The sequence below is a fragment of the Priapulus caudatus genome, unplaced genomic scaffold (genome assembly GCF_000485595.1).
Source record: "Priapulus caudatus unplaced genomic scaffold, Priapulus_caudatus-5.0.1 Scaffold224, whole genome shotgun sequence".
Lineage (NCBI taxonomy): Eukaryota > Metazoa > Priapulida > Priapulimorpha > Priapulimorphida > Priapulidae > Priapulus > Priapulus caudatus.
In genome coordinates this window covers 229,747-256,720 of record NW_014577285.1, presented here as the reverse complement: position 1 = coordinate 256,720, position 26,974 = coordinate 229,747, and the positions used below count along the sequence as shown (strand labels likewise).

General features: G+C 41.2%; 3 protein-coding genes and 1 pseudogene across 3 annotated transcripts in view; all 4 read left to right on the top strand.

Moving 5' to 3' along the window:
• The first annotated feature begins 4,121 nt into the window (after positions 1–4,121).
• LOC106807586 (Y+L amino acid transporter 2-like) lies at positions 4,122–17,285 on the top strand. The gene is made up of 15 exons (XM_014809964.1): positions 4,122–4,266; positions 4,511–4,985; positions 5,386–5,511; positions 5,733–5,832; positions 7,465–7,509; positions 12,518–13,008; positions 13,912–14,037; positions 14,259–14,358; positions 14,851–14,895; positions 15,017–15,140; positions 15,363–15,469; positions 15,723–15,819; positions 16,066–16,221; positions 16,784–16,955; positions 17,170–17,285. The coding sequence occupies exons 2-15, from the start codon at positions 4,532–4,534 to the stop codon at positions 17,283–17,285; spliced, it is 2,259 nt and encodes a 752-aa protein (XP_014665450.1). The 5' UTR covers positions 4,122–4,266; positions 4,511–4,531.
• LOC106807596 (Y+L amino acid transporter 2-like) lies at positions 8,900–10,786 on the top strand. The gene is made up of 3 exons (XM_014809991.1): positions 8,900–8,949; positions 9,505–9,676; positions 9,876–10,786. Exons 1-3 carry the CDS (start codon positions 8,911–8,913, stop codon positions 9,950–9,952), a joined length of 288 nt encoding a protein of 95 aa, XP_014665477.1. The 5' UTR covers positions 8,900–8,910; the 3' UTR covers positions 9,953–10,786.
• A 1,512-nt stretch (positions 17,286–18,797) lies between the features above and the next one.
• On the top strand, positions 18,798–21,936 carry LOC106807585 (annotated as a pseudogene).
• Positions 21,937–23,065: 1,129 nt separating this feature from the next.
• The window catches only part of LOC106807584 (cystine/glutamate transporter-like), a 6,095-nt gene continuing 2,186 nt past the window's right edge, over positions 23,066–26,974 (top strand). The window contains exons 1-5 of the mRNA XM_014809963.1: positions 23,066–23,519; positions 25,492–25,591; positions 26,240–26,284; positions 26,439–26,562; positions 26,776–26,882. Coding sequence (XP_014665449.1) covers positions 23,066–23,519; positions 25,492–25,591; positions 26,240–26,284; positions 26,439–26,562; positions 26,776–26,882 — 830 coding nt within the window. The remainder of the gene's footprint in view (positions 23,520–25,491; positions 25,592–26,239; positions 26,285–26,438; positions 26,563–26,775; positions 26,883–26,974) is intronic.

Genomic DNA, 26,974 nt, shown 5'->3' with positions numbered 1-26,974 from the left:
TGCTACCGGAAGTGAATTCCATTGGCCGATCGATGCATATGGCCATAAAATACGAAGTTACTTCATGCTAGATGAATTATTGCATGAAAAAAAGTTCTGAAAACGGAGATAAGTCTTCGGAAAGCGATATTGACAAACAGAAGGTCTTGTACTAGAATTTTGGGTCAGATATACCCGCCGTCACGCCCGTCAGTAGTGCTACTCGATTAACCTATCACATGCCAACAACAAAAATTGCAACAAGTTTACAAGGTTGACTGCAGACGATAAACCCGCACCCTCAGATTAGCAAAGCGGATTATAACGTCTGGCCATTGCGGACTAACAACACAGACAAGCTTTTGTGAGCCTTTTTCGTGGAGCATTGGGGGACAGGTGTAGCTTACGAAACCTGGCATAAAATGTTCTATAGCCCTGCGGCAACTGTACGCGGGCTATAGTACTAGAGCTAATGTTGAACGTGATCATTGATAATTTGATATCGATGTGACTCATTGACTTGTGCTACTAGCTATGTACGACAGTAACTGTACGTAAGCATCACCATAACCCAAACGAATGAATGAATTGTACACGTTGGCGTGTATTTTAAATGTTTCACAATTACCATTTACGCCCATGTCTACTCAGCAGTCTCAAAGATTACTTGGTACGGATGCTCGTGAACACAGTTAAAAGCATGTTCGTAAAATCAAATGAAAATGTGAGGCGAATTTTCAAACACAACACCAAACAGATCACCGCGGCGGAAGTGTTTCTAGGCGCCACCTGCGGTGTCAAATATAGTTTCCCGTCAACCATATAGACCATCCATCCTGATACCATCATGGTTTTGTAATAGCAGAGCTTAAGTTATTTAAGTGCTCTGGTATAGTATATATCAAGAGCGAATAATATTATTAGCGTATATTAGCTTGATTATATCTATGGTACAACCAAAATATGATCAAAATAACGATTCGATCTCTATTCTCACCAGGCCTCATATAGAACGCAACGCGTTACTTTTTATTTGGCCCATTATAATAAATAAAGTGAAAAAAGTTGGCTGGGCCAATTAAACAATAATCAAAAATGTGTGTTATTTATTTATTCGATCATGCCGTATGTCTCTAAAGCGCATTGATAATCGCCAGTATTTGATATGAAATATTTCTAAGCAAATATCTCCACCATCGAACCAAGTATCACTATATATAGCCATAAGCGAAAGTGCAACTGTTAGTGCATGCACCCATGCAGTATTTCTAACAAATAAAATGTATTTCTGTTTAAATGGGTATACTTTTGAGATAGAATTAAGCACATAGCCTATAACTCGTGCGGTTAGCTTGTAGCGTGGAAAAATAAATTTCAGTGCTGTCATATTCCATTGTACTTATTTATGTTGCCTTGCGTAAACGCTCCACTCCTAGAAATATATTAATAGCTGTGCTTTCATACTGTGCTTTGTAATAACACCACTGATTCATAAAGGTGTTCCACTGAAGTTGGGAACAATAATAAGATTTAAATCAGCAATAGGTGGCGATACGTGGCTACCATCATTTCTTTAGCACATGCACATCAGCTTTCATCCACTGATCACAGTACACCGCTCAGTGGGTAATCTATTCTATTATGTCTTGGTATTATAATTTAATGCCATGGTGCATCATTTTTTAACAACCATATTAAGCTAAAAGTCCAAAACGTCAGTAGGAGCTAGTTACTTGGAAAATTTACAATATCACCCGCTGTAGGCCTAATATCCATTGCAAGGCCAATTAAATTATGTACTTATTACATTTACGATGTAAAGATCATATTTTCGGCGAAAGGACAGAAAGAGGCCAATTTACCAGGGGAAACGCCGGGATTTCATTCCAGCCTGACAGGTTCAAAATATGAAATTACCTAAGTTCGCGGTAAATTTAAATTTAAATTTAAATTTACATTCACAGAAAGCCACGAGCATTTCTCGATTGATAAATTTTCTGCGTCCAACGGTAGGTACTATACCGTTCAGTCAACTACGAATATTCAAGCTGGCGTCACTCCTTCGACAATACAATTTACTTGCGTCCATACCCATTATCATGCACATTATATGAACCGGGCCAAAGAATTTTTTTACTACTTCTATTAATCAAACTGATCACAGCAACTACTACTGCTACTATACTTGGCTGCTGCATACTATACTACTAACTACACTACTACTACTACTACTACTAAGTAATAATAATATAAGTAACTAGAGCACTCGAGAGCAGAGACCATCCGCAAGGCAGCCAAAATTCTCTTCAATGTGAAATTTTTATTAATTAATTGTCCATAATTAAGTGAAAAATTAATAAATTTAATTAATAATTAATTGGATCGCGGATTAGTGCGAGCGTTGCAGGTGGGGAGGACTGTGTGCCCCTTAGCCTGGGTTGCGTGTTTCGTTAAGTCTCAGCGCGACTAGCGGAGCTGAACTGAAACGTGCCATAGTTACAAACGCACACGAACATTCAAACACGACGCACGGTGAAACATATACCTCCGCAGCCCTGGCAGGAGGTAATAATTGAAATAGATGATTAAGTAATCGCGAGCTGTAGCATACGACCACCGTTCGTGCACCGTATCGCCACGGCCAGCGCACCAGTGCATGGTCACGGAATTGAGTTGCGTGGTGGTGTTTGGTGGTGGTACGAGATCACACACCACCGCACGCACCACGCTGGACCTGCACCTACCAACTACCGGTTGTTGTTGTTCGCGTAAAGTCGATCCTTACCGGCCTAGCATATACAGGACCTCACCAAACCCGCGTCACACCCACCATCACTCACCACCACCACACCAGCACACGCATACGCGATCCACACCACACCACACGACCACGACACCCGCCACACACACATCCACCAACCCGAACAACACAACAACAACACCACTCCACCACACCAACCCACCACCACCACCCCACCACCACACCACCATCCCATCATCCGTCATCTCACCACCACCGTACCAACCACATCACACCCCAGCCAGCAACACAACACAACAACAACAACAACAACAACAATTGCAAGCAAAAATTTCCTTTTAAAAAAGAGTTCGCCTTTAAAAATGGGCGTGATTTATAAAATAACTAACTATTCAGATTGCATACACATAGACTGAAAAATCATCTTGCGGGTGTTTCATTTAAAAAATCAAAGAGAGCCCCTCCCCCCCCCCCCCGCCCGGGTCTCACAACCTTGCAGTTGCTCGCAAGCGCCCCTTTCTTCAAGTCCTGGATTCCCTCCTGCCAACAGTGCGACTAACTACATAACTGTATCAATGTTCGATACGAGAGATAACGTATGTATACAATTTTATTTCACAAGAATATGCTTACTTTGGCACTATAAGTAAGGTGACGACCGGTTCATAGTTGACATAGATTAGTAATAGTATCTATCTAATAGATATATATATATTATATATATATATATATATATATATATATATTTATTTATTTATTTATTGATATATATATTATATGGCAAATTGCCGAGTTTGCTTGCGCAGATGTAAACGCAATGCCAAGTGCAGAATGACTAGAGTGGCATCATGTGGCAAAGTACTTCATTGACACACGAGGTACGGCCAGCAACCAGAGTCCTAAAAATTGTAAGACTAAATTCGTGAAAGAAAATACAAAGTCGCATAGTTTTAATACAGTTTTCGGTATATTTACCTATCTAGTGTTATGTGTCTCGCTGCGCGCGCGTGTGCGTGCGCGTGCGTGTGCGCGTGCGTGTTGGCTTATGTGTATTGTGTGTGCGCGTGTGGAAGCGCGTGTGTAGGTCACTGATCTCTACTATACTAACGTTATTATACTATATACGTTAGTATAGTAGAGATCAGTGGTGTAGGTGCGTACGTCTGTGTCAAACTCCACGACAGATGGCGCTCTCACTCTGGCTCAATTCACTTAGTTGTATCCTGAGTTGTACGAAGGGGGCGCTGCATGTAGTTTGCGTCTGTATATATATATATATATGTGTGTGTGTGTGTGTGTGTGTGTGTGTGTGTGTGTGTGTGTGTGTGTGCGCGCGCGCGCGCGCGCGCTCGCGCGTGTCCGTGCGGTTTTGTGTGTTTGGGTGTGCTTACGTGTGTGCCTGCTCGTGCGTGTAGTCAAATATTCCTTAAATGTGTAATTCGTAATAGTGTAATTTTGGACGCAACGCGATGAGTGTGAGAGGCCGTCAATGGGCAATCGTATAGAAGGACACTACGACGATAAAGGTATCTATAAAAAGATAGCTTTACTCTGTGTACAGGAGCACGACAGACGTGTCGGCGTACCTATGACCTGTCCGTCATACTACCTGAAAAATTCCATGTCAAGCTTGGCTGCTTCTAAACCAGGACCACTAAGGTCACAGCTACGCACACACATACGTGTGTTCGGCTAACATCGCGTATACGCCCATCTGTTCTCGTGTGACATGACGTCACTGCATTACAATAGTTAGATACACCGTTACAGGTTCATAAACCGTGAGTAACAATGACGCCACCCGCCACGGACAAGAACAGGAATGGTACGATAGCACTCCGCCGGGAGATCGGTCTGTGGAAGGCGTCATCGTACGTCGTCGGTTCCATCATTGGCTCTGGTATCTTCATATCACCGGCAGGAGTGCTGAGACAAGCCGGCTCGGTCGGTTGGGCGCTGGTCGTGTGGGCGTTGTGTGGCGTGTTCGCTATGCTCGGTGCGCTAACCTATGCAGAATTGGGCACAGCCATCCCCAAGTCCGGCGGAGACTACGTTTACTGCCGCAAGGCGTTCGGTAGCTTCCCGGCTTTCGTGCTTGCACTGTGGAGCAAGATTATATTTATAAAACCATGCGGCCTAGCCATCATGGCACTAACGGTCGCGGAGTATGTTACGCAACCGTTTTACACGGAAGGTCACGGAGCTCCGAGTCTTGCCAAACAGCTAATAGCAATTCTTGTCCTCTGTGAGTATAGATACCGGTATTTCTTTGTACGCGTGCGTGCGTGCATGTGCGTGCCAGTATAAAGATTAACCATACTCCCATCACTTACACCTAGCAAAATTGTGTTAATGCTCTAAAAAGAGTGTGCCATTTTCCAATCGTATAAACTCAATAATATTAGCCCACCGAAAAGCTCTCGGTTATGGGTGGCTCATAATATTTTGTTAACGTTTTTTTATTTCATTTTTCTAATTTTTTCTCTTTATTTCATTTAGTTATATTATTTCATTTTATTCAATCTATTAAATATATTGTATCCGGAGGGCTCGCAGTATTGTACCAAATTTCTTCCGAATCATAACAAACGCATATCTATTTGCAAGGACTACGTCGAATTTTCTGGGTATGTGTTTTACGATAGTACTGTTGACCTACATCAACTGGTTACGAGCCACTCTAGGAAGCGGGTTTCAGCTCATTACCACCATTGCTAAACTCGGAGCGATAGTTGCAATCGTTGCTATCGGAATTGTGTGGCTGTTTAAAGGTAAGTAACTTTATTGTATTTCGTAATTGAGCTATTAATTATATCACTTGTTAATGTAAATATTAGTTTGCTTCTATTATAATTATTGCTGTATATTTAATTCAATTAGGTATCATAAATTTTAAGTAAAATCACCTGAATAAAGCTAATAATAGCGTCTTATCTTACAATCGTATTCGTATGGACATCTCATACATTGTCGTCACGGGTATGCAATGCAGGACATACAGAAAACTTCGAACACGCGTTTGAACCGAAACCTGAATCTGTCTCCGCCGTGGCGCTGGCATTTTATTCTGGTCTCTGGGCGTTTACCGGTTGGTATGTGCATAGTATACATCACAAGCGGACTCTTTGTAGGAAGACATACTCCGCCTAATTCCGAAGTCATTTTAAGTTAACATGTCTAAATAACTGACTTAATAATCAGTATCTTCTTACACGTATTACATCAAGAGTGGATAATAGAGATCTCTATTATCCACTCTTGATTACATACATACATACATACATACATACATACATACATACATACATACATACATACATACATACATACATACATACATACATACATACATACATACATACAATACATAACCATACAATAGCATTACATTCATACATACATACATACATACATACACGTACATACTGACATACATACATACATACAGTACATACATACATAGCAACATACATAAAGAATCCATACATATCATATCATACATACAGATTACATGAAAAAAAAAAAAAAAAAAAATACATACATAACATACATACATACATACAGTACATACATACATACATACATAAATACATACATACATACATACATACCCTACATACATACATACATACATTACATACATACATCAGTACATACATATCATACTATACATCACATACATACATAACATACATACCATACATACATACATACATACATACATATCATACATACATACATAAGCATACATAACATCCACTACATACATACATACATACATACATACATACATACATACATACATACATACGAGGATTCGATAATATGTCGCTATTGTCCGCTCACACCTAACGTATAATCACAGACGACCACAAACGCCAACCGCGCAGCACACTCTGGACGCGCTCATCGCACACACACACGACACACGCACACACAGGCCAACACACGCACACGATGCAACGAAACCACCACACGAGTCCACGCGCACACACACACCACACCGCGCACCCGCACACGGGTATTCACGCACGACGCCACGCACGCACCAGCACCACGACACACACAACGCAGTTAACACACACACAACGCATGTAGCACCACACACCACACACACACACAACACACACACACCCAGACACACAACACACCAGCACACCAAACACACACACCACACACACACAACACACACATACACACACACACAGCACAAACACACACATACACACACACGACACACACCCCACAACAATCACACACACACACCACACACACACACACCGACGCTCACGCACCGACTGCAGAGCACACTAGACGGCACGCAGGACACCAGACACACGCATTCACACACGCACATACCCACACATAAGCACATGCAAACGCACACGCGCAGATACGTGCATCCATAATTCGGATTCAGATATTGCGCGGATTCGATAATATTGTCTAAAGGTTATCGCTCACATCTACAGACACAGACGCGAGCACACATACACACGCACAGGCACACACACTCACACACGCACATACCCACACATAGGCACATGCAAACGCACACACGCACATACGCGCGTCCACACGCACACGCTGGCGATTAACTAAGAAATGAAAGGAATAGAAAATAATAGTTCTTGAATACGAGAAATTTTGGATCCTTTGCAACAAAAGTAGGTCAATACGAAACTAATCATGTGCTGTACCTTTTGTTATAACTTGTTTTCTAGGGACGCTGCTAATTATGGCATCGAAGAAATAAAGAATCCAACAAGGTATACAGAGTATAATTACAATATACAAATAGCGCAAATGCCGAATCGCGATAGATTAATCTGCATGTCCTACAGTTACATCTTCACTGAAACACATTGTTTTTTTCGGATTGTCGCGCATTTACACGAACTCTTCCACCTTTCTTGTTCATGGTAATTGCTTCGCATCCGTCGCTAACGTGAGATGACCAACGTTGCGTACCACGCCATTACTCCACGCTACTGATTGGAGCTTGCTAAGCACAGTGCCAGTGCTGTGGTAAGAGAAATCGTTTATGCATGAGTGAATACGGTGAGTATGAGTATACCGTTGCAATTTTGCCAGCGTACCTGAGCGTTCATCGATGTGTGGCGCAAGTGCCAATATTCATGATCGAAAATTTCATTCAACCTCCTAAATGACAATATTTAAAAATCACACGTTATAAGTTATAGGCAGTTGTTGTGTAAAGGCTGGTTACAATAAGATAGCATGATAACCTGTCTACGCAGGCATTCGCGTTGAGGTTAGCGCCTCGCGAAAAATGGAGTTGGATCGCATCTGTGTTTTGTGTGTGATTTTCCGTGTAAGGAACCTATAAGGCGTCTATTGCTCACAGCAGGTAAACTCACTTACTTACATAAGGTAGGTTATTGTGATAGAATAAAAAAATCGAGGGAATAAAGAACCCGGCAAGCAGCTCTATATGACCAGGTAGACTGATTGCATTCCTCAATTTGAATCGCGTCAATATATCTTAAATCTTAACTGTTCGCTTGGCAGAGGAATGTGGTGTTGTAGAAGACATTACCTTAACACCATTGGAGTTTAATGAACTCTTGTCGCAGTTAAAAATTCTGGTTTTGTGTATCGGTTCCGTTCACCAGAGGTATGTTCGGTTGTGCGAGATCGGCCGGATCGAGCCAGCCCATCCCGCTTCCTCCGCGAACGATCAGTGTATAGCATAGATACACCGCCCCTCAACCGGCTTGAGTGTGCAATGCGTGAAGGCAAATTCGCAAATATTTCGTAAGCCGAAATAATGTTCTGACGAAGAGGCGATAGCTACAATATTTTAATAAATCGCTGTAAACAACATTGTAAATTTAGAAGCATTGTTGTTAAAACGGAAGTGCATTGTAACGCAGAAATAATGCATCCTTATACTGTCCTACTTTTTGGGAGGAAACTTGAAAACGCGGTGCGGTCTTGTGACTTGGTAAATCCGTAAGTTGCTCGTTGACGGCCAGAGTGGTGCACTGATCACCACAACTGTAATTCTGGCAGTGGAGCGTAATTGTCGGACTTTAATGGGTGGCGGAGTAGGGAAGAGGGAACGCTTTACACGTTCTGATGATTACACAGGCTTGCGTACCACGTGGACAGTCAGCTTTCAGTGTCAGTCACGGACACTTCTCTACATGCGATGGCGAGATCGCAGTGAAGACTGGCCCTTCAGGGTGAGGCGGATAGAGGCACATTAGGTGGAAATTGCTAATTAGGGTTAGGGTTAGGGTTAGGATGTATAAGTATAAAGGAATAAATATTAGGGATATCAACAAAACAAGTGCAGAGTATACTGGAAAGGAAAGCGAACGAGACGACGGCACAAGCAGAAGCCAACATCCACAGAATGTAGAAAGAAATTGAATGAATGCGTAATTAACATAGCGATAGACACTTAACATTTGCGCCTGGAATATCAACGGGTTCCAATAGATAACTTCCACTATTATCTTTTTAACTACCACGGAAATAATCGATATATCATTTCATATCATTGATGAAAACATTGTTTCATTAAAATTTTGACCGGAGTTTCCATACATTGCGTTGATGTCACGATATGTCGTTTAACTGTATTCATGGTTCTACGCTGCAGTACATTAGTTCATCTGCCAATTAAAGTGTTGTAATGTCTAAGTAATCTGGTAGTTAATGTTCTGTGTTGATGATGGGCCATATCTCACAAGTTTAACTACAGAGCTTGTAATTTCCAACCGTTTCCTTTACAGTTTCCCCTGATAGTACACGTAGCATTTATGCTGTGTGCGCTGTTTCTGGTCGTGGTGCCCTTCTGGGAGCAACCAATCAAGAATCTAATCGGAGTAGGATTCTTGGCCGTCGGGGCAATAGTCTATGCAATCTTCATAGCATGGAAGCCACGTGTACTAATAAAACTCAACGGTAAGTGTTTATGATTGTTATTCAAGCGAAGAGCCGCGTCGTTCATCCTGATCCGTCTGTTAAAACATGCAGCCTTATCAAATGTGTAGTAGTTGCACAACATTGCCTGAGCATTAAGCCGGTAGTATATAATGAAACAAGAATGATCAGCTTCACAACTTTTCTCACCTCAATTCTCGAAATTTTCTCCGCATTTCAGATGGACTTACAATCTTTTTCCAAGTGTTCTTAGAAACGTCCTTTACCGAAGAGTATGCGAAGACAGGGTCCGAGTAATTTGAAACATTGGAGTCATCTGGCAATATGACACTTTAGTGTTGACTCTACGGCAACGAAACCTAGGAAATCGTTCGAATGTTTACTTGCTTGCGTTGTTGATGTTTTATCTTGGCAAAAAAGTGTTTGTTAATGAGGAATTATGCGTTTGATGCCCATATATGAACGAGCCATTTTGGAAGAAATAGTAATCCTCTGTCTAGACCTTATCATCATTCTTCTCATGAATCGTTTTAGTGCTTTCATTGCGTTCCGGTTGACTTCTATGACCGAAATACACAAAATATATCTGATGTATTACGGATCCATGATAATTAAAATGGTTCAATCCAGCACCATGTAAATACCCACCACCATTCCCTCTACATTAAACACAAACACACCAACAACTCGCGCGGGCCCATATTATTGTAACTGTAAATACATGAAAACCAACTAATATTTTGTTTGACCGAGCATGCGCGAAGTCAAGTCTTAAAAAGGTTCGGGTAGATTTTGGCTCCTTTGTCTAAGATTATTTAAAGTGAAATGCGGATAGTTGTTTTGTCGTAACATTCTACTCATGAAGATGTGCTTTCTATCTAATCGTAAGTCAATCACATCGTAATTCAATTGGCGATTAGTGAAAAAGTACAAACAGAAATTCGGCAAGAGTAATTTGACATAAAAACGTCTCTTCCAATATTACCCTTTAGTACATACATGTATAAGCAGAGAGTTATATATACAACGCGGCACTATATGGAGCGCATATATAGATAAGGGGAAAAAATAATAGAAGCGGGGATAACAAATACTCAAATTGATCTAAATAAAATTCTTCTTACTATTGGACGAGCGCCACCACCACCAACTTTATTTACTACTTCTATTATCATCATCACCCCCACCACCACCACCACCATCACCACCACCACCACTACCACCATCACCACCACCTTCCACCACCACCACCACCACCACCACCACCAACACCACCACCACCACCACCACCACACCACCACCACCACCACCACCAACCCAACCACCCCCACCCCTCAAACACTCAACACGCACATCCAGACTCAACCCCATCAACACCCCAACCCACCACAAACACCACCAAACCGCACACACCCAGCACCACACTCTGACCACACCCGCATACCCACCCACACCAACCCCACCACCACACCACCACCACCGACTACCACCACCACCGACACCACTAACCACGAAACCCACCCACACCCTCACCACACCACAAAACATACAACAACAAAAAACAACAACAACTACCTACTAGAACTTATTACTAAACTTACCTGACTTACTACTCCACTACTACTACTACTACTTACTACTACATACTACTCAGCCTAACTACTACTGAAATAATACATAATTAATAATCAATACAAACACCGAACTACCACGTCGCAACCGTACCGCCACGGCCCCGGCCTAGCGCATCACCCCCCCCGCCCCTACCCACCCATCAACAACACACACCACCACCAACACCGCACCACCACCAACACACCAACAAACATGCACCAACACCACTAAACACCCGGCCGCCCCGCCGCCGCCACACCACCTACCCAACAACCAGACCCCGCACAACGACAAAATAACAACAAAAATAACAACAACAACAACAACCAACGCCAACCATGTGCAGGCATTCCTTTCAAAAATGTATTTGCCTTCAAAAATGGGCGTAATTTTTAAAATAAATTACTGTCAGATACATCAGAATTGCATTTGCGAGGTTTCGTTAAAAAATCAAAGAAACCACCCCTACCGCCACGGGTCTCACAAACCTTGTTGCTCGCAACGGCACCCGCCTTTCTTCAAGTCCTGGATCTCCTCCTAAACCAACAGTCGCCACTAACTACGCTAAACATGTATCAATGTATGCCCGTGAGGCAGAATATGTATGTATGCAGTTTTATCTTCAGACAAGAATGTGCTTACTTGCAGTACAGGGTAACGACGGTCATCAGTGATATGAGGTAAAGTAGCTAATAGTATATCATATATATTCTATATATATATACCACATATATCAATAAAACTATTTGTTTTTAGATGTGTTATTTACGCCACCCATATCCACCCGACCCAAATGGCAAATGCCGAGTTTGCCTTGCGCAGACCGTAACCGGCCAAGGGGAATTATCCATCCAAGTGCCAAAATATTAGCGTGCATCAATCGTGCAAAGTATTTTCATTGACACACGGAGGTCACGGCCAGCACGCAGAGTCCCCTAAAGATATGTAAGTACTAAATCGTGGAAGACAATACAAATGTGTGTGGTGTGTGTTGTGTGTGTGTGTGTGTGTGCTGTGTTGTGTGTGTATGTGTTGTGTGTGTGTGTGTGTGTTGTGTGTGTGTGGTGTGTGTGTCCGCTCTGTGTGTGTGTGATGTGTGTGTGTGTGTGTGTGCGCGCGCGCGTGTGTGTGTGTGTGTGTGTGTGTGTGTGTGTGTGTGTGTGTGTGTGTGTGTGTGTGTGTGTGTGTGTGACACGTTAGACGTATTCGACACATTTTGTTCATGTATGAGGTCAAATGTTCTTAAAGACTATATACGCAACAGGTGCAGCTATACGTATGGCCAATGGCGCTACTCGCTGAGAAAAAGAAGGATTATGGTACGATAGCACTCCGCCGGGAGATCGGTCTGTGGAAGGCGTCATCGTACGTCGTCGGTTCCATCATTGGCTCTGGTATCTTCATCTCACCGACAGGAGTGCTGAGACAAGCCGGCTCGGTCGGTTGGGCGCTGGTCGTGTGGGCGTTGTGTGGCGTGTTCGCTATGCTCGGTGCGCTAACCTATGCGGAATTGGGCACAGCCATCCCTAAGTCCGGCGGAGACTACGTTTATTGCCGCAAGGCGTTCGGTAGCTTCCCGGCTTTCGTGCTTGCACTGTGGAGCAAAATTATTTTCATAAAACCATGCGCCCTAGCCATCATGGCGCTAACGGTCGCGGAGTATGTTACGCAACCGTTTTACACGGAAGGTCACGGAGCTGCGAGTTTTGCCAAACAGCTAATAGCAATTCTTGTCATCTGTGAGTATAGATTTTTTTCTTCTTAGACCCTTCAGTCTCCTGGAAGACACAGGTCACTGGTGAACTTCCTCCATGTCGACCGGTTGGTTGCCTTCCGCTCCATTTCCCTCCATGTGTAGCCCTTCCTCTTAAGTTCAGCCTCTGAGTCTTGCCTTCCACCCCCGGTTGCTTTGGGTCTTTCCATTTGACGTCTTTCTTGCGAGTTCCAGCTCAGCGCCGTACGTGTAGTGTCCGTTGCTATCTTCTGCAGTGTGTGGCCCACCCAGCCCCATTCCCTTCTTTTGATTTGGGGTTCGATTGGGGTCTGCTTCGTTCTCTTCCAGAGTTCTTTATTTGTAATGGTGTGAGGCCAAAATATTCTGAGGATCTTCCTCAAGCATTTGTTAACAAAACTTTGGATTTTTTGGGTTATTTTGGCTGTTGGTTTCTATGTTTCGCAGCCATACATGAGGACGGTCTAAACATTAGAGTTGAATGTTTTTAATTTAGTTTTGAGGGTGATGGCACTTGTCTTCCAAACTTTGTTGAGCAATCTGAATGCGTCCGTTGCCTTCCCTATTCTGTCCTTGACATCTTTCTCGGCCCTTCAATTTTTGTCCAGAGCGCTACCTAAATAATTAAGATTAACTATTACTCCCAACACGTACACCTAGCATAATTGTGTTCATGCGCTAAAAAAATCTGCCATTTTCCAATTGTATAAACTCTATTTGCTCACCGAAAACCTTTCGGTTATGGGTAGCTAATAATATTTTTTAGTTTTTTTATTTCATTAAAATTTATTAAATATATGGAATCCTGAGGGCTCTCAGTATTGTACCAAATTTCTTCCGAATCATAACAAACGCATATCTATTTGCAAGCACTACGTCGAATTTTCGCTGGGTATGTATTTTACGATAGTACTGTTGACCTACATCAACTGGTTACGAGCCACTCTAGGAAGCGGGTTTCAGCTCATTACCACCATTGCTAAACTCGGAGCGATAGTTGCAATCGTTGTTATCGGAATTGTGTGGCTGTTTAAAGGTAAGTAACTTTATTGTATTTCATAATTGAGCTATTAATAATATCACTTGTTAATGTAAATATTAGTTTGCTTCGATTATAATTATTGCTGTATATTTAATTCAATTAGGTATCATAAATTTTAAGTAAAATCACCTGCATAAAGCTAATAATAGCGTCTTATCTTACAATTGTATTCGTATGGACATCACATACATTATCGTCACGGGTATGCAATGCAGGACATACAGAAAACTTCGAACACGCGTTTCAACCGAAACCTGAATCTGTCTCTGCCGTGGCGCTGGCGTTTTATTCTGGTCTCTGGGCGTTTACCGGTTGGTATGTGCATAGTATACATCACAAGCGAACGTTTTGTAGGAATATATACTCCGCCTCATTCCGAAGTCGTTTTAAGTTTAAATATCTAAATAACGGACTTATAATCAGTATTTCCCACACGTATCACATGTAACCTAGTACGAATATTACCTACAGGATTCGATAATATTGTCTTATGATTATCGCTCACAACCAAAGACACAGGTGCGAGCACACACACACGCTCACGCACATGCGGGCACATCCACACGCACTCACACACTCACATACCCACACATAGACACATGCAAACGCACACGCACACGCACGCGCATTCAGACGCGCACGTATACTCAAGCGGGCGATTAACTAAGAAATAAAAAAGGATAAGAAATAATAAGAGTTATTGAATATGAGAAATTTCGGATGTTTGATACGTCAGTATTATATGTCCATCAGGTAGGGCAATACGCAAGCAATTATGTGCTGTACCTTTAGTTAATTTTTTTCTAGGGACGCTGCTAATTATGGCATCGAAGAAATAAAGAATCCAACAAGGTATACAGAGTATAATTACAATATACAAATAGCAAATGCCATCGCGATAGATTAATCTGCATGTCTACAGTTACATCTTTCACTGAACACATTGTTTTTTTCGGATTGTCGCCATTTACAGAACTCTTCCACTTTCCTTGTTCATGGGAATTGGCTTCGCATCCGTCGGCTACGTGATGACAAACGTTGCGTACCACGCATTACTCACCACTGATGAGCTTCTAAGCAACAGTGCAGTGGCTGTGGTAAGAGAAATCGTTTATGGATGAGTAATACGGTGAGGTATGAGGTATACGTGCAATTTGCCAGCGTACCTGCGTTCATATATGTGGGCAAGTGCCAATATTCATGATCGAAAATTTCATTTACTCCTAAATGACAATATTTAAAATCACACGTATATAAGTTGATAGCAGTTGTTGTGTAGGCTGGTTACAATTAAGATAGCATGATATTGTCTTACGCAGGCATTCGCTGAGGTAGCGCTCGGCAAACAATGGAGTTGGATCGCATCTGTGTTTGTTGTGATTTCCGTGGTAGGCTCTATTAATGGCGTCCTATTCTCAACTAGCAGGTAAACCTCAACTATACTTACATAAGGTAGGCTTATTGTAATAGATAACAAATCGAGGGAATAAAGAACCCGCAAGCACTCTATGACCAGTGTAGACGTGATTGTCATTCCTCAATTTGAATCGCGTCAATATATCCTTAATCTTTTAACTGGTCGCTTGGCAGAGGAATTTTGTTTTAGAAACATTACGTTATCCACCATCGATTTAATTAACCTTTCGCATTAAAATTTGGGTTTTGTTATCTCTTCACAGAGGATTCTTTGCAGGATCCCGGGATCAGCAGTTTCCCTCCTTCCTCGCAACGATCAGTATACATAGATACACCCCTCAACCGGCTTTGATGGCAATCGTAAGCAAATTCGCAAATATTTCGTAGCAGAAATAATTTTGACGAAAAGGCGATAGTACATATTTTAATAAATCGCTGTAAAAATTGTAAATTTAAGCATTGTTTAAACGAATGATTGTAGACGCAAAATAATCATCTATACTTCCTATTTTTGGAGGAAATTGGAAACGCGGCTCTTGTACTTGGTATAATCCGTATTCTCTTTGACGCCCGAGTGTGCACTGATCACTCAACTTAATTATGCAGGGACTATTGTCGACTTTAATGGTGGCGATAGGAGAGGGCAACGTTTACACGTTGATGAATTACACAGGCTTCGTACAGTGGACAGTCAGCTTCGTGTCCGTCACGGCACTTCTTTACATGCGATGGCGAGATCGCAGTGAAGACTGGCCCTTCAGGGTGAGGCGGATAGAGAGAGGCGCACTAGTCAGAAATGGCTAATTAGGCAAATGTTAGGGATATTAGCAAAACAAGTAAGATAGTGCAGAGTATACTGGAAAGGAAAGCAAACGAGACAACGGCACAATCAGAAGCTTCCAGCTAGCCAACATCCACAGAATGTAGAAAGAAATTGAATGAATGCGTAATTAACATAGCGATAGACACTTAACATGTGCGCCTGGAATATCAACTGGTTCAAATAGATAACTTCCACTATTATCTTTTTAACTACCACGGAAATGATCGATATATCATATCATATCAATGACAGAAACATTGTTTAATTAAAATTTTGACCGGAGTTTACATACATTGCATTGATGTCACGATATGTCGTTTAACTGTATATCGTGATATCGTATATATGTGATGTCGTTCTACGCTGCAGTACATTAGTTGATCTGCCAATTAAAGTGTTGTAATGTCTAGGTAATCTGGTAGTTAATGTCCTGGTGTTAATGATGGGCTATCTCACAAGTTTAACTACAGAGCTTGTAATTTCCAACCGTTTCCTTTACAGTTTCCCCTGATAGTGCACGTAGCATTTATGCTGTGTGCTCTGTTTCTGGTCGTGGTGCCGTTCTGGGAGCAGCCAATCAAGAATCTAATTGGAGTAGGATTCTTGGCTGTCGGGGCAATAGTCTATGCAATCTTCATAGCATGGAAGCCCCGTGTACTAATAAAACTCAACGGTGAGCTCATAGTTGTTGGACTGATCCCACGATATCTTAAATAATGAGTGATTATGCAGCTGCTCTAACACAGTGTGGTAAATGATAACAGTAGCATTGCACAGAAGCGTTGAGTATTATGTGGGTAGTAGATATCTGGAAATATCGGAACTATCAGCGGCATATAAGTTTCTGTGAAATTTCTACGATTTTCGTAATTTTGTTCGCATTTCAGATGGACTCACAGTCTTTTTCCAGCTATTTTTAGAAACGTCTTTTTCGGACGCCTATTTGAAGACAGAGACAGATGATTTTGAAGCACCGGCATCACGGGGAAAACGCACATTATAGAATTGGCTAGAAATGTATGGCAGCTCAAACATCCAAAATTACCATTGTTTATTGAGTGTTAATTATAAGTACGATTTCAACGATGTGGACAAACTCTTAAACTGCACATCCGAAAATGTTAGCTTTAGTCCAGGAAAGCAGTGTGAAATTTCACGTAGGTATACGAGAGGTGGCGCTATTTTCGAGTTTTGATCTAGGAAACACGTATTATTGGTATTTTGCAACAGTAGAGGGCGTTCAGGGCAGATCAGGCCTGAATAAGCATGACCCGAATATGAATTGAAAATAATCGAGTGTTATGGTGCATACACAACATAAACTTCCTTGATGCTAAATGACCAGAAATTCAAAGTAAAGACAAGGGGCGGATCCAGGATTTGAAGAAAAGGGGGCGCCATGCAAGCAACGAAGTTGTGAAGCATGTGGCGAGGCTCCTAGCAAAATGGTTTTGGAACCTCGTAGATGTAATTTCCTGTTTGTCTACTTTGGAAGACAAACACACAACAAATTATACTCATATATATATATATATATATATATATATATACATCTGGCGATCAAATGCGTCTACATTACCAAATTTTATCTAGTTAATGTATACTACAAAAACTACTGCATGGCACCAGATTTGGTTGATATTATTGTTTGCTTGTGTTTAATATTTTGTTTTAATCGCCTACAGGGCGTGAAGCTTTATTGGCTTTGACTGACGAAAAGTAACGCCACAACAATAGACGGCAAAATGTTACTTGGCAAAAAATAGGGGGCGCGCGAGGCCCATCATACTTTTCATGCGTTCTAGATTACTATAGTCGTATATGTGTATCGTATATGTGTATATATACATTACTTGTATAGTGCCGATTTATGAACTGTAATGCCGCATATTTACCACAAAAACTGAGAAAATAGCATTTTACAGACACAAAGTAGTAACAAATAGTAACAAATAGAACAATAGTAACAAATTCTAAAAATTGTAACAGATAGTAACAAATAGACACAAATAGTGGAACATTGTTAAACAATTGGCGGAAGACTAGTGTTGCTTGGCGCGTAAATGAGAGGCGTGTTTGTTTGGGCGGATCACATGATCCGTAGCAAGCGGGCCTATATGAACTGACCGTTTGTTGCTACTTGCGAACCATTCTGTGATAGATCACAGCGACGTTTGATACGTTGGAGGCGAGTTTGCAATTGTTTGGATAGATGATGATCAATTGATTCAGACAGGTCCGCTCCAAACAAACAGTCTCGAAGATCCACCGGCTACTGTATGTGCGTACTATGTTATATGTACAAAGTCCAAAGGCAAGGGACGATTTCATTATATCACTTGCGTAGACACGACTAGATACAGTTGATGGAAAATTATGCTGGTTTGTGAGACGATTAGTCCTGTACTATACAATGATATGAACAATTGAAGGTATAAACTAGTATTCGTCAAACTGTGAATTTAGAATAAATTTTTAGAATCTAATTAGCGTCATTAACACATTTTACGCAGTCATGGAAATCCATACACCTAGGTGGATGGCTGTATTCCTGGTGTTTGTAGTAGCATCACCATGCGTGAAGAATGTGCATTCATACGCAGTGAGCGAAGGTAGGAGTTTGTCATATGATCCATCTACAAGCAATGTAGCAGTTGATATAGTTGACTCGCCCTCAAAGAGTAAGCTACTGCCACATATTCCGAACCTGAAGACATCAGCAACCCCTGGCGTGCAGCAGCAAGCAGTGAAAGACCTTATTGGGCGACTATTGCCACGGCGTTCTGCAGAATTCATCGTCACGGTGAACGCGACAGTAGGACCAGCTGATCGGCTGACCTTCGTGATTGAGACGCGCTCTACATCAAATGGCTCCGTCCAGGTTTGCATCACGGGCACAAGTGGCGTGGCTGCTGCTGGTGGCGTCAATTACTACCTCAAGTACTTTTGCCATGCCCATGTATCCTGGTCTGGAGACCAGTTGAACTTACCGACCCCACTGCCACAGGTACATGAGAAGCTGGTAATGACGTCACATGATACGGTGCGCTACTACCAGAATGCTTGCACGTCCAGCTATACATTTGCCTGGTGGAATTGGGAACGGTGGGAACGGGAGATTGACTGGATGGCGCTGAATTCCATCAATTTACCACTTGCCTTCACTGGTCAAGAAGAAATCTGGTACCGGGTGTTTACGGCGATGGGGTTCAATGAGTCTGAATTGGCGGACTTCTTTACTGGACCAGCATTCTTAGCATGGGGTCGCATGGGAAACATACAAGGATGGGGTGGACCGTTACCACGCTCATGGATAAGAGAACAGTTTTTACTCCAGAAGAAAATTCTGACTAGGATGAGGGAGTTCGGCATGACTCCTGTGCTGCCAGCCTTTGCTGGTTTTGTTCCACGTGCAATGAAGGATAGGTTTCCACAGGCTAATGTGTCAGTGCTGGACCCAGATGGCTGGAGTAATTTCCACGGGAAATATTGCTGCATACTATTTCTTGACCCTTTAGACCCACTGTTCATCGAGATTGGCTCAGCGTTCATCACGGAAATGACACGCTCATTTGGAGTAGATCATGTATACAATGCTGATACTCTGAATGAAATGGTCCCTAGTTCGAGTGATCCCAGCTTTCTCGCAAATATAGGCAAATCTGTATACAAATCAATGACATCTGTCGATCCCAGAGCAATCTGGCTTGTTCAGGGCTGGATGTTCTTCAGTAGTTCTGAATTCTGGGAGCCAGAGCAGGCAAAGGCATTTTTGACATCCGTACCACAGGGCAAAATGTTGGTGCTTGATTTACAAGCGGAGCTTTTTCCTCAATATCCGCGGCTAGAATCGTTCTATGGTCAACCGTTTATCTGGTGCATGCTGCACAATTATGGCGGTGTATTGGGAATGTATGGCGCAATTAATCAGACTATTGAGGGGCCGAACAAAGCTAGAACATTTCCTAACAGCACTGTAGTAGGCACAGGCGCAACCCCAGAGGGCATTATACAGAATGTCGTCATGTACGACCTGTTATATGAGTTGGGTTGGATGGACGAAGTTAACGTGACTGAGTGGGTACAGCAATATGCTTGGAGAAGATATGGTATTCAGTCACAGCTGATGATCCAAGCTTGGCATGATCTTGTTTCAACAGTTTACAATTGTCAGAATAATCTTAGACACCACGGAAAGTATATTATTGTTCTCAGACCATCCCTTACACGTACGCAGTTAGTTTGGTATGATGTACCAAAGTTCCTACAGGCATGGGATGTCTTTATTTCATCTGCGGACATATTGAAAAATGTCTCCACTTTCCGTTATGACCTAGTTGATACAACCAGGCAAGCTTTGCAACTAATAGCAGCTTATCATTACACGGAGCTTGTGGCAGGTTATCATTCCGGATCTGTTCCCATTGTGCGTGATGCTGGGAATAAACTACTTTTGGCACTTGACAATCTAGAATTGATTCTAGGTACAAATGAACATTTTCTACTAGGTAGATGGCTCGAGTCTGCGAAGTCGCTTGCTACTAATGAGTATGAAAGTGCGCTTTATGAATATAATGCAAGAGTGCAAATAACTCTGTGGGGTCCAGAAGGAAACATATTAGATTATGGTAAGAAACAATGGGCAGGACTTATCTCTCATTACTACAGACCACGTTGGCAACTGTTTGTGGACATGTTACAACAATGTCTTGCGAACGGTGATAGTTTTAATCAGACAGCCTATGACGATGCCGTTTTTACAAATGTGGAAGAGCCTTTCACATTTGCTACAGATCGTTTCCCCATAGTGCCAACAGATGACTCTGTTGCGATTGCTAAGGATATCCACGCATATTACGCATCAGAGTGGCGCAACGATGTCGAAGAGGTGGTGTTTACAAAAATGTACACTGACTACGAAAATTGGCGCATGTTTCTCAGTGAGAACGATAAGTTTCACGACCTCTTATAAATACTTAGCCGACAGTAAGCGGTTATTGTAGAAGTGTAGATGTCTTCATATTACATATACTGATAAAAATAAACGGTAAGCAGATAGTTGGTATGCGAGCAGAGTATTGCGCCGTACGGTCTGCACCGATTACACGAAATATGCCACCGCAATACGCGTCACCTTATAAAACGCTGTAAACTCTGTTCAAACGTAGGGGAAACTATAGCTTGTACTAATTATTGAACATCAAGTTGACTAAAAATGTGAAAACATGAGAATTATCAACCGTTTGAGCTTTTCCCTTTTGATATATCCATTGGCTTTCGTAATTTTGGTCGTATTTTAAATGGATTGACCGTCATTTCCCGTCGATTTTAGAAATGTCCTTAACGTCGTCTTTCACAACATTCCTCTGCGAATGTAGAGACATGACAATTTGACAAACGTCAGAGGCTCGTTGTTAAATTGGCTATAAACCTAATGCAACGTAAATAGTATTTAAATGTTTATTCGGTCTGATGTTGCGGTTCCATCTTTAGCAGTCTTTTGCGTTTCACCGTTACTGTAAAATTAGGGGGTTGGGTGTAAGCGCATATTTCTCACGTTAAATAAGGCTTAAATGCCTACGTGTAATTCGTTAAATGAAAGAAATAATGAAAGGTAACATGGGAAAAGTTGTGTGTGCTATTACTTAATGTTATTAAGGAAAATTGTGTTTAAATAAAGCGAGGAAGTTGCCGTAAATCTGAAGTCTGTTTTTGAATATATGTTTCGACATTCCGACAAAGTCTGTGAATCGTTCCATCTACTTCAAGTGTTAGCTCAGCAGTTAAACGGCTCCTAATCAGTTTCTACTTAAAACTGTGTGTCACGTCGTCCTTACCGCTGCCAGCACTTTCATGCATCGCCGCCAGCACCCGGTTCTTGCAACGCTGTTGGGCTGATAAGCCGCCTAGTACGCTACCACACTAATACACATACATAAGCAACATAACGTTTCACCTTTAATGTCGGATACGATATGTTTTTTCTTGCATATATAAGTAAATAAGAGAAAACGTCAACGAGCAAGTTCACACTGCTGCTATTTCTGAGGGTAAGGGTAGTTTAATACACCTCCTCGTACTTATGCAAGGCTTTTGAATATATATAATAGTATGATATATATATATATCATTATTATATATATATATATATAATATTGGTTGGCGTTCTGAAATGGAAAAAGCCTGTCTGCATTATTATACTGAATATTCAGATATTCTTCTTCTTCACAGAGTATATAAAGACGGTGTAATATTCTTATTGCACTCAACGGTATCACGTGACGGCAAACGATAATAACGGAGTCGTTCGTATCGCACTCTATACGAGTGAAACTCTTATATTTGTTTGCTATGTCGAGTTATCCAAATGCGGCTCTGAATGTCTATGAAGTCAGGTGACGTTACATCGGCAGCACATGCAGCAAAATTGAGTTTTGCCTATCAAAATTGCTTTGGATTTTAAAACCAAGTAAGTTTCTTCTAATACTGGATGTTTGATGAAGGTGACCGATATTCGGTGAAGTGGTATATTATTATTTACTTTACATATATACTTTTTGACTGTCTCTCTGTGTATGCGCACGTGTGTGAGTGCGCGTGTGCGGATTAAGGCACGTATGAGTTTGCGTGCGTGTGGATGTACGTGTGTATATCTATGGATGCGCTTATGGCGTTATAGAAGCATATGTATTTTTATTTTCATATAATAAGGTAAAATGTTCTTAAGGACTATATACGCAACAGGTGCAGCAGCTATACATAATCCTACGTACCCCAACGCTAATGGCGCTACTCGCGGAGAAAAAGAAGGATTATGGTACGATAGCACTCCGCAGGCAGATCGGTCTGTGGCAGGCCTCATCGTACGTCGTCGGTTCCATCATTGGCTCTGGTATCTTCATCTCACCGGCAGGAGTGCTGAGACAAGCAGGCTCGGTCGGTTGGGCGCTGGTCGTGTGGGCGTTGTGTGGCGTGTTCGCTATGCTCGGTGCGCTAACCTATGCAGAGTTGGGCACAGCCATCCCCAAGTCCGGCGGTGACTATGCCTATTGCCGCAAGGCGTTCGGTAACTTTCCGGCCTTTGTGCTTGCACTATGGTGCAAGATGCTGCTGCTAGGACCAGGCGGCATAGCCATCATGGCGCTAACGTTTGCAGAGTACGCCACGCAACCGTTTTACGCGGAAGGCAACGCACCTCCAGGTGCCCTCAAGCAGCTCATAGCAGTCCTTGTCATTTGTGAGTGTATATATATACTATATATACTATACTATACTATACTATACTATACTATACTATACTATACTTATACTATAATACTATACTATACACATACTCTAATCTATACTTACAATACTATATGCTACATACTATACTATACTATAACATACTTCTATATATCTATCTATCTCTTTATACTATACTACTATACTAATACTATACTATACTATACTATCTATAGCTATACTATACTATACTATACTATCTATAGCTATACTATATCATAAAACTTAATATAATAGCTATATCTATGCTATACCCATATGACTATAGCTATCTAACTATGCTAGGTTGCTATGGCATGCGCTATGCTATCATGCTAATGCTATCTATACTATTACTATACTAACATACTCCTAGTGGCTATACTGATATAACTATACCTTACATACTATACTATACCTGTACTATACTATACCTAATATTAACTATATACTATATACTATACTTATAGCTGATACTATACTATACTAGCTATACTTACTATACTATACTATACTATACCTATACTATACTATACTAATACTATATCCTATAGCTATAACTATACTAATACTATACTAACATATATGACTATACTATTAACTATACTATACTATACTATACATCTAGTACTATACTATACATATACTAATACTATACTATACTATACTGTATACTATGATACTATACCTATATACATACTATAGCTATACTATACACTACATACTATACTATACATATTACTATAATATACTATGCTATATATACTATCTATACTATACTATACTATACTATACATACGCATTATACTATAACTATACTATACTATACTAATACTATACTATACTATACCTATACTATACTATACTATACCTATACTATACTATACTATAGCTATACATCTAACTGATACTATACTATACTATAACTATACTATAACTATACTATACTATAATCATATAAATATATATATATATATATATATATCGCGTATGTGTGTGTGTGTTTGTGTATGTGTGTGTGTGTGTGTGTGTGTGTGTGTGTGTGTGTGTGTGTGTGTGTGTGTGTGTGTGTGTGTGCGTCTCTGTCTGTGTGCGTGGTAGGAATGTGTAATCATTCTATTAAATTCTTCCTGTGCAAATAGGACACACTGTCTAGTTCAACCACATTGAATCTATAAGGTCGCAGTCATGTTCACTGTGTAATGTTTTTAGCATGTAAGTGCGTTGTTACCTTACATCAACCTGGTTACGAGCACTCTAGGAAGCGGGTTTCAGCTCATTACCACCATTGCCAAAGTTTCCGCTTTAATCGGAATCATCATCATCGACTGTGTGGCTGCTTAAAGTAAGAGATAGGGCGAGTGGAGAGGCGAGAGGGAGAGAGGGAGAAAGAGAGATAGCGCGCGATGAGAGCAAAAGCAGGTGCGCGCTAGTGATGTGAGCCGTAATGCGTTTATATATTATATATAATATATGTGTGTGTGTGTGTGTGTGTGTGTGGTGGTGTATGTGGTGTGTGTGTGTGTGTGTGTGTGTGTGTGTGTGTGTGTGTGTGTGTGTGTGTGTGTGTGTGTGTGCCTCGCGTGTGTGCGTGTGTGTGAGAGAGAGGGGGAGCGACAGAGAGAGGAAGAGTGGAGCCCGTTGTAAAAATCAACATAAATAGTTGTGATTATCATAAATATAAAATGTCACATTACAACATTTGCACGATACATTACCTCAAAAGTTATGACATTTTATAGCGTCATATCTATTATGATTTAGCCAATAGATTAATAGCATTATAACATCGGCCATGAGTACAAAATCCAATTTGCGCGACAATCCTGCACATTCTATACACTATATACTACACATTATAGCCGTATTAACAGAACACAGGGATAATACTATGTACGCGTAATCTTATATATTTCACAATAGTAATCGTTACATTTATCATGCAGGGCACACAGAAAACTTTGAGAATGCATTTCAACCGAAGCCTGAATCTGTTTCCAGCATGGCGCTAGCGTTTTATTCCGGCTTGTGGGCATTTACCGGTTGGTATGTTACATGGCATGTGATAGGGATACCATTTGTCTGTAACCCAGCATATACAGTACTTAACTGTTATTTCGTGTGCGACATGTCCACACACATAATGATAATATGCAAAATTTGATACGATCGCATCTACGATTAGGAGGTCATTTAGTGATCAGCAGTGTACTTTCAAAATAGCCTATTATATTATGCTCTCTCTCTTTCTTTCTCTCTCTCTCTCTCTCTCTCTCTCTCTTTCTTTCTCTCTCTCTCTCTCTCTTTCTCTCTCTCTCTATATATATATATCTCTCTCAAGACATTTGGTTTTTATTATTACTGTACTTTTTATTACTTTTTGTTACTTTTTCATTATTATTATACGCATTACTTATTTTTATTATTATTAAGATGATTTACTAATATTTCTGTCATGCAGCATGGATGGGGAGATTTGCCTTCAAAGTGTTTGGCGTAATCCGTGACAGAGATAGAGAGAAAAGGTTGAGTGAGTGTGAAAAATAGATGCCCGTGAAAATAATATTCGTACGCGCAGCTGGATACTATTGTGCTCCCCATAAACCGTAACTCACTCACGTAAGCATAACTCAACCGTAAGCATAACTCACAAGCGAGAATATTTTACATCTTAATTGAGTTACAATTTTCTAGGGACGCTGTCAATTATGGTGTCGAAGAGGTAAAGAATCCCACAAGGTAGAGGTCATACACATATTCCTGGTATCATTTATACAAATAGTTTTTACAATTAGTGCGTAAACAACCAGGCTAGCTACGCAACGTACGCAACCAGGCTAGCTACTGATTTCGCGCCGGATGGTTCGTAAACATTGATAACGCCCGTTTACAGAACTCTTCCTCTTTCTTTACTTCTGGGAGTCGGATTCTCTACCGTCGTTTACCTGATGACAAATGTTGCGTACCACGCAGTACTAACTACCGATCAGCTGCTTAGTAACACTGCTGTGGCTGAGGTAAGCTATTGAAGTTTGGTTGTTACGGTGTACGAACGTGCCATGTCATAATGTATGCGCGACCAAGTATATGGACCTGTAGCCATAATTATGGCAGTACCGGCGCAGTCGAATTTTTCCTACTTCACCTCAACGCATCCGACATAATTTGACAATTTGTCAGTAATCGTGGTTTAGGTTGGATACCCAATACTGTGACATTACGTTACACAGGCATTCGCTGAGGAAACACTCGGCAAGCAATGGAGTTGGATCGCATCCGTGTTTGTTGCGATTTCGGTGGTAGGCTCCATTAATGGCAACTTATTCGCATCTAGCAGGTAGTATATAGTTACTTATATAAGGTTATACCGATAGCAAAAGTGATTTGATAATATGTTGGATACGTTCATAACGTCTCATATATATATAT